This window comes from Bombina bombina, unplaced genomic scaffold (genome assembly GCF_027579735.1).
Source record: "Bombina bombina isolate aBomBom1 unplaced genomic scaffold, aBomBom1.pri scaffold_1495, whole genome shotgun sequence".
In the NCBI taxonomy this organism is placed as follows: domain Eukaryota; kingdom Metazoa; phylum Chordata; class Amphibia; order Anura; family Bombinatoridae; genus Bombina; species Bombina bombina.
This window is the reverse complement of record NW_026512697.1, coordinates 1-15,892: the sequence shown is the minus strand read 5'-3', so window position 1 is coordinate 15,892 and position 15,892 is coordinate 1. Positions and strand designations below refer to the sequence as shown.

The window sequence follows — 15,892 nt, the reverse complement described above, 5'->3', positions numbered from 1 at the left end:
ATAATGAATCCCCCGGCATTCTGTACTCCATGTAGTCATTGGTACACTTTGTGCACAGAAACAAATGCAGGATTAACCCTTTATCTGATGGCCAACTGACTGCTTTAATCTAGATTTCCTTTTCTTTCAGATATGGCTGTGCAAAACTTTGTGGGAGATGCCTTTCGAGGTGCAACATGGGTGGCTCTTCATAATGGTGGAGGGGTTGGCTGGTGAGTAGAAAAGGACATCCTGAGACATAGGATACTATTTATGAAGCTGCTATCTGCACCTGGCAACATATGATCTGCTCAGGAATCCTGCACCAGCATCAATATTACAATGATAGGACATTCATGGTATCGGATATCCAAGAGGATATTAGCTTTAAATCACTTGCAGACTTTTATACAACTAATAAGCCATAGTATCCCATCCAACGTACTGTTTTTTCAAAAGGTGTTGTTAAAAGGAGCGTGAAGGGACATTTATTTATTTTTCCCCCTTTTTTTCATGTAATTTTTAGCTCTGAAAATTGAGCAATTTTATATGCAGCTAATGTACTGTTAATGAGCTTTCCCAGTAAGTATCTGCGTTTCTATATGATCTGTATATAGATGTGTACTAATTCTGTGTTTCTATATGATCTGTATATAGATATGCACTAATTCTGTGCATCTATATGATCTGTACATAGATGTGTACTACTTATGTGATGTCTAAAGGGATATAAGTGCAAAAAAAATCTGCGTTACAGCATGTTATTGCATATAACAATGTGCTTAACCCCTGCAAAGCTCTAGACAAAAATGCACTACTGAGAGCTAGCTGAGTGCACATATAGTGTGCTAACGAAAAGAGCCTACCTCTGTATGCTTTTCAAGAAAAGGTGCCACAAGAACAAAAACAGTACAGCAGTTTAGGAGGATCAGATTATCTATACAAACAGTACAGTGGGTTAGGAGGATCAGTTTATCTATACAAACAGTACAGCGGTTTGAGGATCAGATTATCTATACAAACAGTACAGCGGGTTAGGAGGATCAGATTATCTATATAAACAGTACAGCGGGTTAGGAGGATCAGTTTTTCTAATTCTCAGAACATGAAATGCACCTGCTGACTTCTCAAGACTAGACCTGCTACATATCTGTTTCTAATTGGCTTTAACTGAGAACAACTGCAAATAAATGCACTTTACACTAACTTTTATAACAGTGACTAACCTTGTCTGCTGACTAAAGCCCAGATTGGCTCCTTCAAATAGTGGGTGGAGTCTGCCAACTGAAAAAAATTGCAGAAAAAAAGGATGTTAATTTGTTTTACAAATGTTTAGAGTTGGCTGTTATGTTGTTCTATAGCAGCACAACAGAAATGTCTCTTAATTACACAATGTTTACTTTAATTTAACAACACTTCTGTGTCTAGATGCACAACTTGCATATTGTAGCTGTTGGGAGGCGGATAAAATAGAAATCAATAGTAGGCTCAGACAGATCCATACGTTCAGAGTAGAAAAACAAACGGTAAATCTACACAAAAATATTCTGTTGTACATTAAATCTACACCTCTCAAACACTTATCTCAACAAATAAGAAGCAGTACAGTTTGTCTTTGATTTAAAAAAAAAAAAAAAACAGAAAAAAAATCTTTTGGTTGTTGCAGACACTTTCATAAGGAGCGAGCAAACATAGTAGATGAGGTTAAAAAAAACAGAAGTCCATCGAGTTTAACCTATACAAATCTAATATACTTACAAAAAATCTCCAGTTGATCTTAAATTAATCCCATTAAAAGGTGACCCATTTAATACAACCAATCATATCCATGAATTATTTATTTTCTAGCCTCAAATGTATCCAAACAATTTTTAAATGTATCTAGGCTATTGGCATTCACTACCTCCTTTGGTAATGAGTTATACAATTTTATTTCTCTTACAGAGAAAAAACGTTTCCGTTGCAGGAGATTAAATCTCCTTTCCTCCAACCTTAAATTGTGACCTCTTGTCACAAACAATTTTCTTGGAATAAACAGAGCTTCTGCCATCTCTGTATATGGGCCTTAAATATATTTATACAAACTAATCATATTACCTCTCAAGCGCCTTTTTTTTCTAGGGAAAACAGACCCAGTTTGGCTAGCCTCTCCTGATAGCTTAAATTCTCCATTCCTCTTATTGGCTTTTTGGCCCTTCTCTGAACTTTTTCTATTTCTGCAATATATTTTTTTGTGATCAGTCCCCAGGACTGCCCTCCATACTGAAGGTGAGGTCCTACCAGGGATTTATATAGTGACAGAATTATGCTTTCCTCCCTTGAATCAATGCCTCTTTTAATACGCTAGTATATTATTAGCCTTTGAAGCTGCTGCCCTGCATCCATCTTTAGCTTGTTATCTATTATTTCCAAATCCCTTTCCTCCTCTGTTTGGCTAAGTCTTGTCTCATTTAAATAATACATTGCCTGCTTATTTTTACTTCCAAAATGGTATAACCTTGCATTTTCCCGTATTAAATCTCATTTTCCATTTACCTGCCCATACTTCTAATTTTTGCAGATTCCTTTGTAACGAAAGCTCATCTTGCTCTGACCTAATGACCTTACTTAACTTAGAATCATCAGGGCTGGCGTTTGGGTAAGGCATACTAGGCAGCCGCCTTATTGCGCCCCAGCAGGGGGGCGCCAGATCTGCCGGCATTGAAGCAGCATGTGTAATGTGAGAGTAAAAAATTATTTGTGCGCCCGATTTTAGGGCTGATTTTAGGTCTGCCATTTGTCCCGCATTGCCCCTGGCCCTGGGCTGCTGCATTGTTTGTTTTTTTTAAATGTGTTTTTTTTTTTTTTTATTGCGCCCTACTTACCACTTGGTCATCATGTGACCATAAATTTCCGTAATACCTGCACAGAGCAGTGTCTGCTGAGCCTGAACTAAACCTGCTGATTTTGTGCAGAGTTTAGTCAGGGTCAGCAGGGACGGGACTGGGTCAGGAGATCTGTGTGCACCACGCTGTTAACAGAATAGCAGCTACACTGCAAACAGAAAAAAAACTAAAACGCAGGCGGCAGCTTTAAAACTCCTGTGTCCAGAACACAGAAACTGCTCTTAGTGTTTTTAAGTTGAAACACTGAGAGCAGTTGCTCCATGCTGGACACAGGAGTTTTAAAGCTGCGTAACTACATCCTCTTATCAGCGGCCCTGACAGGGAACAGCTTCTAGAAATCTGCAGCAACAGCATTGATTTCAGGTACACATGGGATTTTATATAAATGTATATAATATATCGTCATCCGTGTAAGGCTCCTGCAGACTATTAGTACTCCCCCATGTCACTGGCTGGGAATGAAGCAGTTGTTTCCCTTTAGTGGTGTGTGTGTGTGTGATGGAAGTCAGGTGCTGTTTTGTATGATGTGTGTGTTTAAACTTCCTTTTGTGACAGGTTGTTTGGCCTTTTCTCCTTGTTTAGGGAGTATCTGTTTGCTTATTGATGCTAACGTTACAAGAATATTTAGCAATAAACGTAGCTTGTTTAATACACAAATACTCAGCTGAAAATGTTGATTGAACATACTGGATATCCTGTTTTGCTCAGTGTTATAGACTGAAATAGATTTATGTACATATTGTTAGGTATTTATTACCATATTACGTATATTAATGAATAATGATGTAAAGATAATTTATATGTTAAAAAAAAAAAAAAAAAGCAACAAAAAAAGAAAGAAACTGATCTCCTTTCAGTATGTAATAACTTAAATGTTCTAAATAGAGGCTTGGAATATACAGTGTGTGTTTTTTCACTTGTATGGCTGGCTAACACAATTTATCATATGTAACAAATAAATCAGTAATATATAATTATATAAACAAACGCATAATTAGCAAGTTTTGCAACATATGGCATTGTTTACACCTTCATATACACTTATAAACCTATTCATTTCATCCACACATCATAGGGACAGAAAGGAGTCGCTCATTCATTCCCAGTTTCCCATTAGAGGTTGAACAATGTGTGTTATATACTGTATTATTATTATCGGTTATTTGTAGAGCGCCAACAGATTCCGCAGCGCTGATTTATGGTTTAAAGGAGAGGGGTGGTCTGATAGTGAGCACTTCACTGTAATATTAGATCCATAAGCAACTTTGGGTAGCATAATGTCCCACTGAAATACAGCACATTGTATACCCTATAGGGAACACAACTCTATTATGGTCTTTTACAGCAACATTATTTGTGGCATGATCTGTATCCTTGCACTGTTCTCTGTAGGCTATAAAGGAAAATTCTTATTTCATGTAAAAGCCTGGGAGTTTCTACCCACATTGTTGTTGGTTTTTTGTTTGTTTTTTTTTCTAGCTGGGATAAAATGAGGATTTTCTGTTAGTTCTCTAGTATTTTTTTATTAAATAATTTTAAAGGTGCTATTTCAACTGACATTAGAAATGTGCTTAGATGCAAAATATAGGCCCTGAAGTCATCCTCCTTTGTGGTATACATGGTTCCTGCTATTTATTAATCATCTGGCAGCCATGCCCAGCTTTCCCTGTACATGGTACCATGTCATGTAAAACTGTTCACAGGTGATGACACCCGCAAGCAGTAACTTTTAAGCAAGGGTTTGCTGGAGACATAGGGCTAGATTTATCAAAGCTGAGGCGTACAGGGGCACGTATACGCACCCCTGTACACCTCGGCTCGCCTGTGGCGGGGCGAAATTACCCGCAGGTAATCAACATTGCACACGAGCGCAATTTTGCGCTCGCGTGCAATCCCGCGCACAGCCAATCACGCGCGGGCAGGAGCTGCCAATCTCCTCGGTTGGACTCTAACACGGAGATTGAATTTCGCCACCTTAGAGGTGGCGAAAAGCTTAGCTTGATAAATTACGGCGAGCAAGTTCTTGTGAGAACTTGCAGCCGTAGGGGCTTGATAAATCGAGCCCATAATGCGTTCAATGTCTGATCACTGAAGCAGTTCAGTCCAGACACAGATTGTCAATCAGGGACTTGTCTGATAAGCAGGGCCAAACTATGGCATGGGATTGCTGGCTGCCGAAAGTAAGTTGTACCATAACCTTCTAAAGTAACATGGTCCTAGTGCCTAGGTGCCCTTCTCTAAATGTGTTTATGAATATGTGTGTGTGAGAGAGAGAATTTTCACCCACAACAGTAATCCATATCTTTCCATCTTTTGTTGGGAAATTAACTTTTTCAATTTTGCTATGCAGTGCAAACACTGTCTGATTTACTATGCAATAAGCAAACAAAAATGGGCCAGCTCCTAAGCTTACATTCCAGATTTTTAAATGCAGATACCAAGAGAATGAAGAAAAATAAATAGGAGTTATTTTTAAAGTTGCTTTAAAAAACTTGGATTCAATATCCCTTTAACTAGCAATAGGATGGTATGTAATCGTGTGTGTGTGTGGGGGGGCAAAATGTATCCTCGCCTGTGTGGCCAAAAATCCTAGCACTGGCCCTGAGAATCATCTGCAAAAATAGAGATGTCAGTATTTAATCCTTGCTCCAAGTAATTAATAAAAAAATAAAAAGAACAGGGTCCAGTACTGATCCGTGGGGGACTCCACTGATTACCTTTGTCCAATCTGAGTATGATCCATTCACTACTACTCGTTGCTCCCTATCTTTTTTATCCAGTTATTTATCCATGGCTAATATTTTCAGCTATTCCCAGTCCCTTAATTTTGTGCATTAATCTCTCATGTGGCACTGTATCAAACACCTTTGCAAAGTCTATCAAATCAACTGATTCCCCTTTTTATCTCTATTTTTACTTACTTCCTTGTAGAATCTAATTAGATTAGTTTGACATGATCTATTTCTTATAAAACCATGCTGATTTGAACTCCATAATCTTGTTTACACGAATATGCTCATTAATATAATCCCTTATAATCCCTTCAAAAATCTTTCCCACTATTGATGTCAGACTAACTGGTCTATAGCTTCCTAGATCATCCCTGCTTCCCCTTTTTGAAGAGTGGCACCACATCAGCTTTACGCCAGTCCTAGGGTACTATGCCAGAGGATAATAAATCTTGAACAATTTAAGAGTAGTGGTTTGTCTATAATAGTGCTAAATTCCCGTAAAACACCCTTGGGTGTATTCCATCTGGGCCTGGAGTTTTATTTACCTTAATATTATAGAGTTGTTGTTGTTTTTTTTTTTCCTGATATCCTCTAGACATAACCCAGTTAATTGTATGGGCTGGCATGTTCTAGTTTGTTCCAAAGTATCCTCCATTGGTTCCTCTCTTGTGTATACTGAAGAAAAGAGCTGGTTTAGTACCACAGCCTTCTCCCTGTCACGGTTAATAATTTTTACCCTCCATGCAATTTGAATGTACCTATATTGCCCTTAGATTTTTTTGCTATTTATGTACTTAAAGAACCTTTTAGGGTTAGATTTATAATCCTTTGCAATTAATCTGTCATTTTCATTTTTGGCTAATTTAATTGCCTTTTTGCATGCTTTGTTACATTCCTTATAAGTTTGGTATGTTGAATCTGTACTATTTTCTTTGAATAATTTAAACGTCCTACGTTTTTTTTTCATAATTTCTCGTAACACGTTTTTATTTAGCCATATTGGCAGGAAGATTCAGTTTAAGAAAACTGAACAAGTTGACAGCTTCGTAAATTGGGCTGATAAATCTATTTTACTAGAGAGTGCGCTCAGTTTATTGTACTAAATGAATTTAAAACATATTTATCACTTAGTTCTAGGTAGGTATGTATGTATCCATTTTTATAGCCACAAGCACACAGGGAGAAAAACAGAATTTATGTTTACCTGATAAATTACTTTCTCCAACGGTGTGTCCGGTCCACGGCGTCATCCTTACTTGTGGGATATTCTCTTCCCAACAGGAAATGGCAAAGAGCCCAGCAAAGCTGGTCACATGATCCCTCCTAGGCTCCGCCTACCCCAGTCATTCGACCGACGTTAAGGAGGAATATTTGCATAGGAGAAACCATATGTTACCGTGGTGACTGTAGTTAAAGAAAATAAATTATCAGACCTGATTAAAAAAACCAGGGCGGGCCGTGGACCGGACACACCGTTGGAGAAAGTAATTTATCAGGTAAACATAAATTCTGTTTTCTCCAACATAGGTGTGTCCGGTCCACGGCGTCATCCTTACTTGTGGGAACCAATACCAAAGCTTTAGGACACGGATGAAGGGAGGGAGCAAATCAGGTCACCTAAATGGAAGGCACCACGGCTTGCAAAACCTTTCTCCCAAAAATAGCCTCAGAAGAAGCAAAAGTATCAAATTTGTAAAATTTAGAAAAAGTGTGCAGTGAAGACCAAGTCGCTGCCTTACATATCTGATCAACAGAAGCCTCGTTCTTGAAGGCCCATGTGGAAGCCACAGCCCTAGTGGAGTGAGCTGTGATTCTTTCAGGAGGCTGCCGTCCGGCAGTCTCATAAGCCAATCGGATAATGCTTTTAATCCAGAAGGAGAGAGAGGTAGAAGTTGCTTTTTGACCTCTCCGTTTACCAGAATAAACAACAAACAAAGACAAAGTTTGTCTGAAATCCTTAGTAGCTGCTAAGTAAAATTTGAGAGCACGAACTACATCCAAGTTGTGCAACAAACGTTCCTTCTTTGAAACTGGATTAGGACACAAAGAAGGCACAACTATCTCCTGGTTAATGTTTTTGTTAGAAACAACTTTTGGAAGAAAACCAGGTTTAGTACGCAAAACCACCTTATCTGCATGGAACACCAGATAAGGAGAAGAACACTGCAGAGCAGATAATTCTGAAACTCTTCTAGCAGAAGAAATTGCAACCAAAAACAAAACTTTCCAAGATAATAACTTAATATCAACGGAATGTAAGGGTTCAAACGGAACCCCCTGAAGAACTGAAAGAACTAGGTTGAGACTCCAAGGAGGAGTCAAAATTTTGTAAACAGGCTTGATTCTAACCAGAGCCTGAACAAAGGCTAGAACATCTGGCACAGCTGCCAGCTTTTTGTGAAGAAACACAGACAAGGCAGAAATCTGTCCCATCAAGGAACTTGCAGATAATCCTTTTTCCAATCCTTCTCGAAGGAAGGATAGACTCTTTGGAGTCTTAACCTTGTCCCAAGGGAATCCTGCAGATTCACACCAACAGATATACCAAATTATGTGGTAATTTTTCTGGTTACAGGCTTTCAGGCCTGAACAAGAGTATTAATAACAGAATCTGAGAACCCTCGCTTTGATAAGATCAAGCGTTCAATCTCCAAGCAGTCAGCTGGAGTGGGTCGAACGGACCTAGAACAAGAAGGTCTCGTCTCAAAGGTAGCTTCCATGGTGGAGCCGATGACATATTCACCAGATCTGCATACCAAGTCCTGCGTGGCCACGCAGGAGCTATCAAAATCACCGACGCCCTCTCCTGATTGATCCTGGCTACCAGCCTGGGGATGAGAGGAAACGGCGGGAACACATAAGCTAGTTTGAAGGTCCAAGGTGCTACTAGTGCATCCACTAGAGCCGCCTTGGGATCCCTGGATCTGTACCCGTAGTAAGGAACTCTGAAGTTCTGACGAGAGGCCATCAGATCCATGTCTGGAATGCCCCACGGTTGAGTGACTTGGGCAAAGATTTCCGGATGGAGTTCCCACTCCCCCGGATGCAATGTCTGACGACTCAGAAAATCCGCTTCCCAATTTTCCACTCCTGGGATGTGGATAGCAGACAGGTGGCAGGAGTGAGACTCCGCCCATAGAATGATTTTGGTCACTTCTTCCATCGCTAGGGAACTCCTTGTTCCCCCCTGATGGTTGATGTATGAACTTGGCCCTCGCTAGCTGAGGCCAAGCTTTGAGAGCATTGAATATCGCTCTCAGTTCCAGAATATTTATCGGTAGAAGAGATTCTACCCGAGACCAAAGACCCTGAGCTTTCAGGGATCCCCAGACCGCGCCCCAGCCCATCAGACTGGCGTCGGTCGTGACAATGACCCACTCTGGTCTGCGGAAGGTCATCCCTTGTGACAGGTTGTCCAGGGACAGCCACCAACGGAATGAGTCTCTGGTCCTCTGATTTACTTGTATCTTCGGAGACAAGTCTGAATAGTCCCCATTCCACTGACTGAGCATGAACAGTTGTAATGGTCTTAGATGAATGCGCACAAAAGGAACTATGTCCATTGCCGCTACCATCAAACCTATCACTTCCATGCACTGCGCTATGGAAGGAAGAGGAACGGAATGAAGTATCCGACAAGAGTCTAGAAGTTTTGTTTTTCTGGCTTCTGTCAGAAAAATCCTCATTTCTAAGGAGTCTATTATAGTTCCCAAGAAGGGAACCCTCGTTGACGGAGATAGAGAACTCTTTTCCACGTTCACTTTCCATCCGTGAGATCTGAGAAAGGCCAGGACAATGTCCGTGTGAGCCTTTACTTGAGGAAGGGACGACGCTCGAATCAGAATGTCGTCCAAGTAAGGTACTACAGCAATGCCCCTTGGTCTTAGCACCGCCAGAAGGGACCCTAGTACCTATGAGAAAATCCTAGGAGCAGTGGCTAATCCGAAAGAAAACGCCACGAACTGGAAATGCTTGTCCAGGAATGCAAACCTTAGGAACCGATGATGTTCCTTGTGGATAGGAATATGTAGATACGCATCCTTGAAATCCACCTTGGTCATGAATTGACCTTCCTGGATGGAAGGAAGAAGTGTTCGAATGGTTTCCATCTTGAACGATGGAACCTTGAGAAACTTGTTCAAGATCTTGAGATCTAAGATTGGTCTGAACGTTCCCTCTTTTTTGGGAACTATGAACAGATTGGAGTAGAACCCCATCCCTTGTTCTCCTAATGGAACAGGATGAATCACTCCCATTTTTAGCAGGTCTTCTACCCAATGTAAGAATGCCTGTCTTCTTATGTGGTCTGAAGACAACTGAGACCTGTGGAACCTCCCCCTTGGAGGAAGCCCCTTGAACTCCAGAGAATAACCTTGGGAGACTATTTCTAGCGCCCAAGGATCCAGAACATCTCTTGCCCCAGCCTGAGCGAAGAGAGAGAGTCTGCCCCCCACCAGATCCGGTCCCGGATCGGGGGCCCGCATTTCATGCTGTCTTGGTAGCAGTGGCAGGTTTCCTGGCCTGCTTTCCTTTGTTCCAGCCTTGCATAGGTCTCCAGGCTGGATTGGCTTGAGAAGTATTACCTTCCTGCTTAGAGGACGTAGCCCTTGGGGCTGATCCGTTTCTGCGAAAGGGACGAAACTTAGGTTTATTTTTGGTCTTGAAAAGACCTATCCTGAGGAAGGGCGTGGCCCTTGCCCCCAGTGATATCAGAGATAATCTCTTTCAAGTCAGGGCCAAAGAGTGTTTTCCCCTTGAAAGGAATGTCAAGCAATTTGTTCTTGGAAGACGCATCCGCTGCCCAAGATTTTAACCAAAGCGCTCTGCGCCACAATAGCAAACCCAGAATTTTTTCGCCGCTAACCTAGCCAATTGCAAGGTGGCGTCTAGGGTGAAAGAATTAGCCAATTTAAGAGCACGAATTCTGTCCATAATCTCCTCATAAGAAGAAGAATTACTAATAATCGCCTTTCCTAGCTCATCAAACTAGAAACACGCGGCTGCAGTGACAGGGACAATGCATGCAATTGGTTGTAGAAGGGAACCTTGCTGAACAAACATCTTTAGCAGACCTTCTAATTTTTTATCCATAGGATCTTGGAAAGCACAACTATCTTCTATGGGTATAGTGGCGCGCTTGTGTAGAGTAGAAACCGCCCCCTCGACCTTGGGGACTGTCTGCCATCAGTCCTTTCTGGGGTCGACTATAGGAAAACAATTTTATAAATATGGGGGGAGGTACCAAAGGTATACCGGGCCTGTCCCATTTTTTACTAACAATGTACGCCACCCGCTTGGATATAGGAAAAGCTTCGGGGGGCCCCGGGGCCTCTAAGAACTTTTCCATTTTACATAGTGGTTCTGGAATGACCAGATAATCACAATCATCCAAATTGGATAACACCTCATTAAGCAGAGCGCGGAGATGTTCCAACTTAAATTTAAAAGTAATCACATCAGGTTCAGCTTGTTGAGAAATGTTTCCTGAATCTGAAATTTCTCCCTCAGACAAAACCTCCCTGGCCCCCTCAGACTGGTGTAGGGGCCCTTCAGAAACCATATCATCAGCGTTCTCATGCTCTACAGAATTTTCTAAAACAGAGCAGGTCGCGCTTTCGCTGATAAGTGGGCATATTGGCTAAAATGTTTTTGATAGAATTATCCATTACAGCCGTTAAATGTTGCATAGTAAGGAGTATTGGCGCACTAGATGTACTAGGGGCCTCCTGTATGGGCAAGACTGGTGTAGACGAAGGAGGGGATGATGCAGTACCATGCTTACTCCCCTCACTTGAGGAATCATCTTGGGCATCATTTTTACTAAATTTTTTTTATGACATAAAATACATATAGTTAAATGAGAAGGAACCTTGGTTTCCCCACAGTCAGAACACAATCTATCTGGTAGTTCAGACATGTTAAACAGGCATAAACTTGATAACAAAGCACAAAAAACGTTTTAAAATAAAACCGTTACTGTCACTTTAAATTTTAAACTAAACACACTTTATTACTGCAATTGCGAAAAAGTATGAAGGAATTGTTCAAAATTCACCAAAATTTCACCACAGTGTCTTAAAGCCTTAAAAGTATTGCACACCAAATTTGGAAGCTTTAACCCTTAAAATAACGGAACCGGAGCCGTTTTTATATTTAACCCCTTTACAGTCCCTGGAATCTGCTTTGCTGAGACCCAACCAAGCCCAAAGGGGAATACGATACCAAATGATGCCTTCAGAAAGACTTTTCTATGTATCAGAGCTCCACACACATGCAGCTGCATGCCATGCTGTCCTCAAAAACAAGTGCGCCATACCGGCGTGAAAATGAGGCTCTGACTATGATTAGGGAAAGCCCCTAAAGAATAAGGTGTCAAAAACAGTGCCTGCCGATATAATCATATCAAAATACCCAGAATAATGATTCCTCAAGGCTAAATATGTGTTAATAATGAATCGATTTAGCCCAGAAAAAGTCTACAGTCTTAATAAGCCCTTGTGAAGCCCTTATTTACTATCTTAATAAACATGGCTTACCGGATCCCATAGGGAAAATGACAGCTTCCAGCATTACATCGTCTTGTTAGAATGTGTCATACCTCAAGCAGTAAGAGACTGCACACTGTTCCCCCAACTGAAGTTAATTGCTCTCAACAGTCCTGTGTGGAACAGCCATGGATTTTAGTTACGGTGCTAAAATCATTTTCCTCATACAAACAGAAATCTTCATCTCTTTTCTGTTTCTGAGTAAATAGTACATACCAGCACTATTTTAAAATAACAAACTCTTGATTGAATAATAAAAACTACAGTTAAACACTAAAAAACTCTAAGCCATCTCCGTGGAGATGTTGCCTGTACAACGGCAAAGAGAATGACTGGGGTAGGCGGAGCCTAGGAGGGATCATGTGACCAGCTTTGCTGGGCTCTTTGCCATTTCCTGTTGGGGAAGAGAATATCCCACAAGTAAGGATGACGCCGTGGACCGGACACACCTATGTTGGAGAAAGTATGCTAATTCCTACCCTCCCCTGAGTCCTCCAGTCCTTACAAAATGGTTGACTTGCATTGTATGTGTTCTTTCCAGGGGTGAGGTCATTAATGGTGGCTTTGGTCTAGTACTTGATGGGTCCCCAGATGCTGAAGAGAGAGCTGTACAGATGCTTAGCTGGGATGTATCCAATGGGGTATGTTTAATTCTGCTGCATTACTAACGCTCACAAATCCATGGACGGTTATATAATAAACAGTGTTTCCTTGTGTGATACCTTTTTTCTGAAGACTGTGCTGTGTGTATTACAGGTGGCAAGGCGCTGCTGGTCTGGCAACACAAATGCATACAATACGATTATTAGAAACATGGAGGAGAACAGCAATCTGAAGGTGACTCTTCCTCATCTGGTGCAAGACACAAGCTTGCTGGAGATTGCCCTATCCCACAAATGACCACTGCATGTTGTCTTGCATACATTAAATTATACCAGTAATTTTTCTTTTCTTATTAAATAATCCCTCTTACTGCTGTTTGATGCAAGTCTGTCCTTTATTGCCTGACACTGCTGATCCTCTGCCCAAAAGGCACATAACAAGGCTACTGCCAAGGGAATTGGTGTCTTATACAACAGAAATAGTTCAGAGAGTAAAGCTTACTCTTGCTAAGTATTATTGCATGAAAGGTATATACTGCAATAAAACCAACAAAGGTCTTCAGTAGCCGTAATTTCCATGCAAGGATGGGATTGGTCTGTAGCATAAAGTCATCCTCTAAGGAAACTGTGTGCTGTCTGTAGGCCTGTTGTGTCTCTGGGAAAATGTAGAGAGTGCATGAGTTGATTCATACTGTTCCTAAGCTATTCTTGTAAAACTCTTACTATCTGATTTAAAAAGATTTAGCTTGGACAACCTAACTTGTTAGAGGGTATGAGACTTTGTTCCTCCAGACAGGATGGGCAGCAAACACAACAGACTTCACACTAAACTATTTATAGGGCATTTTTAGAGGTATCCAGTATGGATCGGAGCCAGCTTATTGCAGATAAGGGGACTAATGCTAAAAGGAAGTTTGATTCTAAACCAGTTTGTTTTGTTTTTCCCCCCACTACCTTTTGGGCCACAGTTTAATGACATTTATAAAATAATCTCAAAACATCTTCCAATTTTGACTGCTGAAGATATCTTAAAAGATTTTTTCCAATGGTTGCAACTTTGTATCCAGAAGAATTTGCACCTTTGGCAATATATTTAGCACCAAGCATGCTTAGGAAGTAGGGGACCAATAAAAAGTAGTTGACTAACAACAAAAGGTAATTTCAAATGTAATTATAGCATGTAGCCATACAAAAGTTGGCAGTTTTTTCCCCAATCAAAAAGTTTACAAGCATAACTGTTGTACTAACTGTCGTACCACTTTTGTGGTTTACTTAGTGGAATTTACTCAATGTAACATAAACAGGCTGCTCGACAAGAGAGGCTAGAGTCCGCATCTGAATGATATAAGATGTGGCAATGAATGTTCTGACTTGGCCAGACACTTTATAATTAATCACAATCAGGATGTAGCCTTTTGGATTTTCCAATTGCGGACAAGGAGACCTAACAGCCTAAATATAGAAGGGAACATAATTAACGTTTGGCAATCCAAGTTGTCCATTCTTCTGTTATCCTCATTGGAATCTCCATGTATTATGTTACATTAATGTACATACTTAGCTAAAATAAGGATAGTCAATAAGCACGTCTCGTTTAAGATGTGAAAAGGTTAAACGCCTAATAATACCCACTTTCTTATTTCAGGGACCTTATTCCTCTGTTTAAGATATAAAATGTAACCAGAAGTCATAACTTCAGCTTAAAACTGAATAATGTTAGGGGCGGAGCTTGGCCATGCAGGGACATGGCTGCGTAGCTGGTTAGCTCCGTAGCTGGTTAGCCTGTAGCTGGTTTGCCTTATCGCAAACAAAAAAGTGTTTTTGCTATACTCTAAATACTGGGGAAGCTAGGGGAGCATACCCCAAACTTGAGGTGTTGACTTTCAAGACTGGTAAACATCAGTGAACTGCATACCGGACCTCTGAAGAAGCGGAGCCTGGCGGACTACACGCAGGATTTCTAACTGCGCAACAGGGAGACAACGGCATCTGCGCTGAGTGTACATGTCCCTAGCACCAGTCGGAGGTTTGCTCTCCTGCGGAATCGGCTACTAGAGGCTGCAAAAATACTCAGCGGGGACATCTTAAAGGTATACTTAGCCTTCATATATTATTCAGCTTATGTGAATGTTGCACATGATCCTAAGGCGCCATCTTACAAGCAGGCACACGATGAAATACTGCATATAAAGTATCGGCATAACTGTGAAACAGCCCTGAAGTAAATAAATGAATAAACAGTACATGCTGTCAGAAATCTAGTTACATAGATGGAGAGCAAGATACAGATGTAAATAGAGGAGGGAGTGGAGGTGAGGGGGAAAGGAAGGTATTTCAGAGGGGAGAAATACTCAGACAGATAAGGATATATACATAAATAAACACAACCCTTCCCCTCACATACTATCTTTAATAAGTCAATAGAGGGGCTGAGAGTCCTCGTCAAAACAAAGAAGATATAACTGATAGAAACTTCAGATCTCTGGTCTTAACACTAACAAAGAGAACACATGGCTGCAAGACGGGCTTAATAAACCTGATAAAGGTAGTAAGCAAATCAATCAAACCTCCAACCTCACAGCATATTTTTACCCCTCAGGAACAGACAGACTCAGACAGCACACAAATGTCTAAAGAAGATAAAACGGATTAACAGCAGACTTCTCAAACTGCTCCGGCGTCCCCAAGAACAACTTTCACATATACAATCCATTATGGAAAAACTATCCTCTAAATCAGACATAGCAGACCTCAAAACGTTTATTAAATCAGAACTCTCTGCAGTGAGAAAAGATATTAATGAATTAGGTTCCAAAATTGAAGACCTTGGAGCAGGACAGGAAACCTTAAATACAATGGTCTCTTCAGCAGAATCTGGGTTAGCACAACAAGCCTCCTCCATTCAGTCATTACAAGATAAAGTGGAAGACTTAGAGAATAGAGAGGGAGAAGAAACAATTTGAGAGTCAGGGGAATAACTGAGCAAATAAGCCCAGATAAGATCTTAGCATACCTAATTGAAATGTTCAGCGCCATAACACAATCTACGCAGATAACTGAAATGTCTATTGAGCGTGCACACAGAGCATTGCGACCTAGGCCTTTGCCAAACGCACCGCCGAGAGACTTAATTATAAAGTTGCTGCATT

General features: G+C 40.8%; 1 protein-coding gene across 1 annotated transcript in view; it reads left to right on the top strand.

The window, feature by feature from the left end:
- The window catches only part of LOC128644500 (urocanate hydratase-like), a 32,463-nt gene extending 19,339 nt beyond the window's left edge, over positions 1 to 13,124 (top strand). The window contains exons 18-20 of the mRNA XM_053697082.1: positions 131 to 212; positions 12,683 to 12,782; positions 12,898 to 13,124. Coding sequence (XP_053553057.1) covers positions 131 to 212; positions 12,683 to 12,782; positions 12,898 to 13,041 — 326 coding nt within the window. The 3' untranslated portion in view covers positions 13,042 to 13,124. The remainder of the gene's footprint in view (positions 1 to 130; positions 213 to 12,682; positions 12,783 to 12,897) is intronic.
- Positions 13,125 to 15,892: the final 2,768 nt, after the last annotated feature.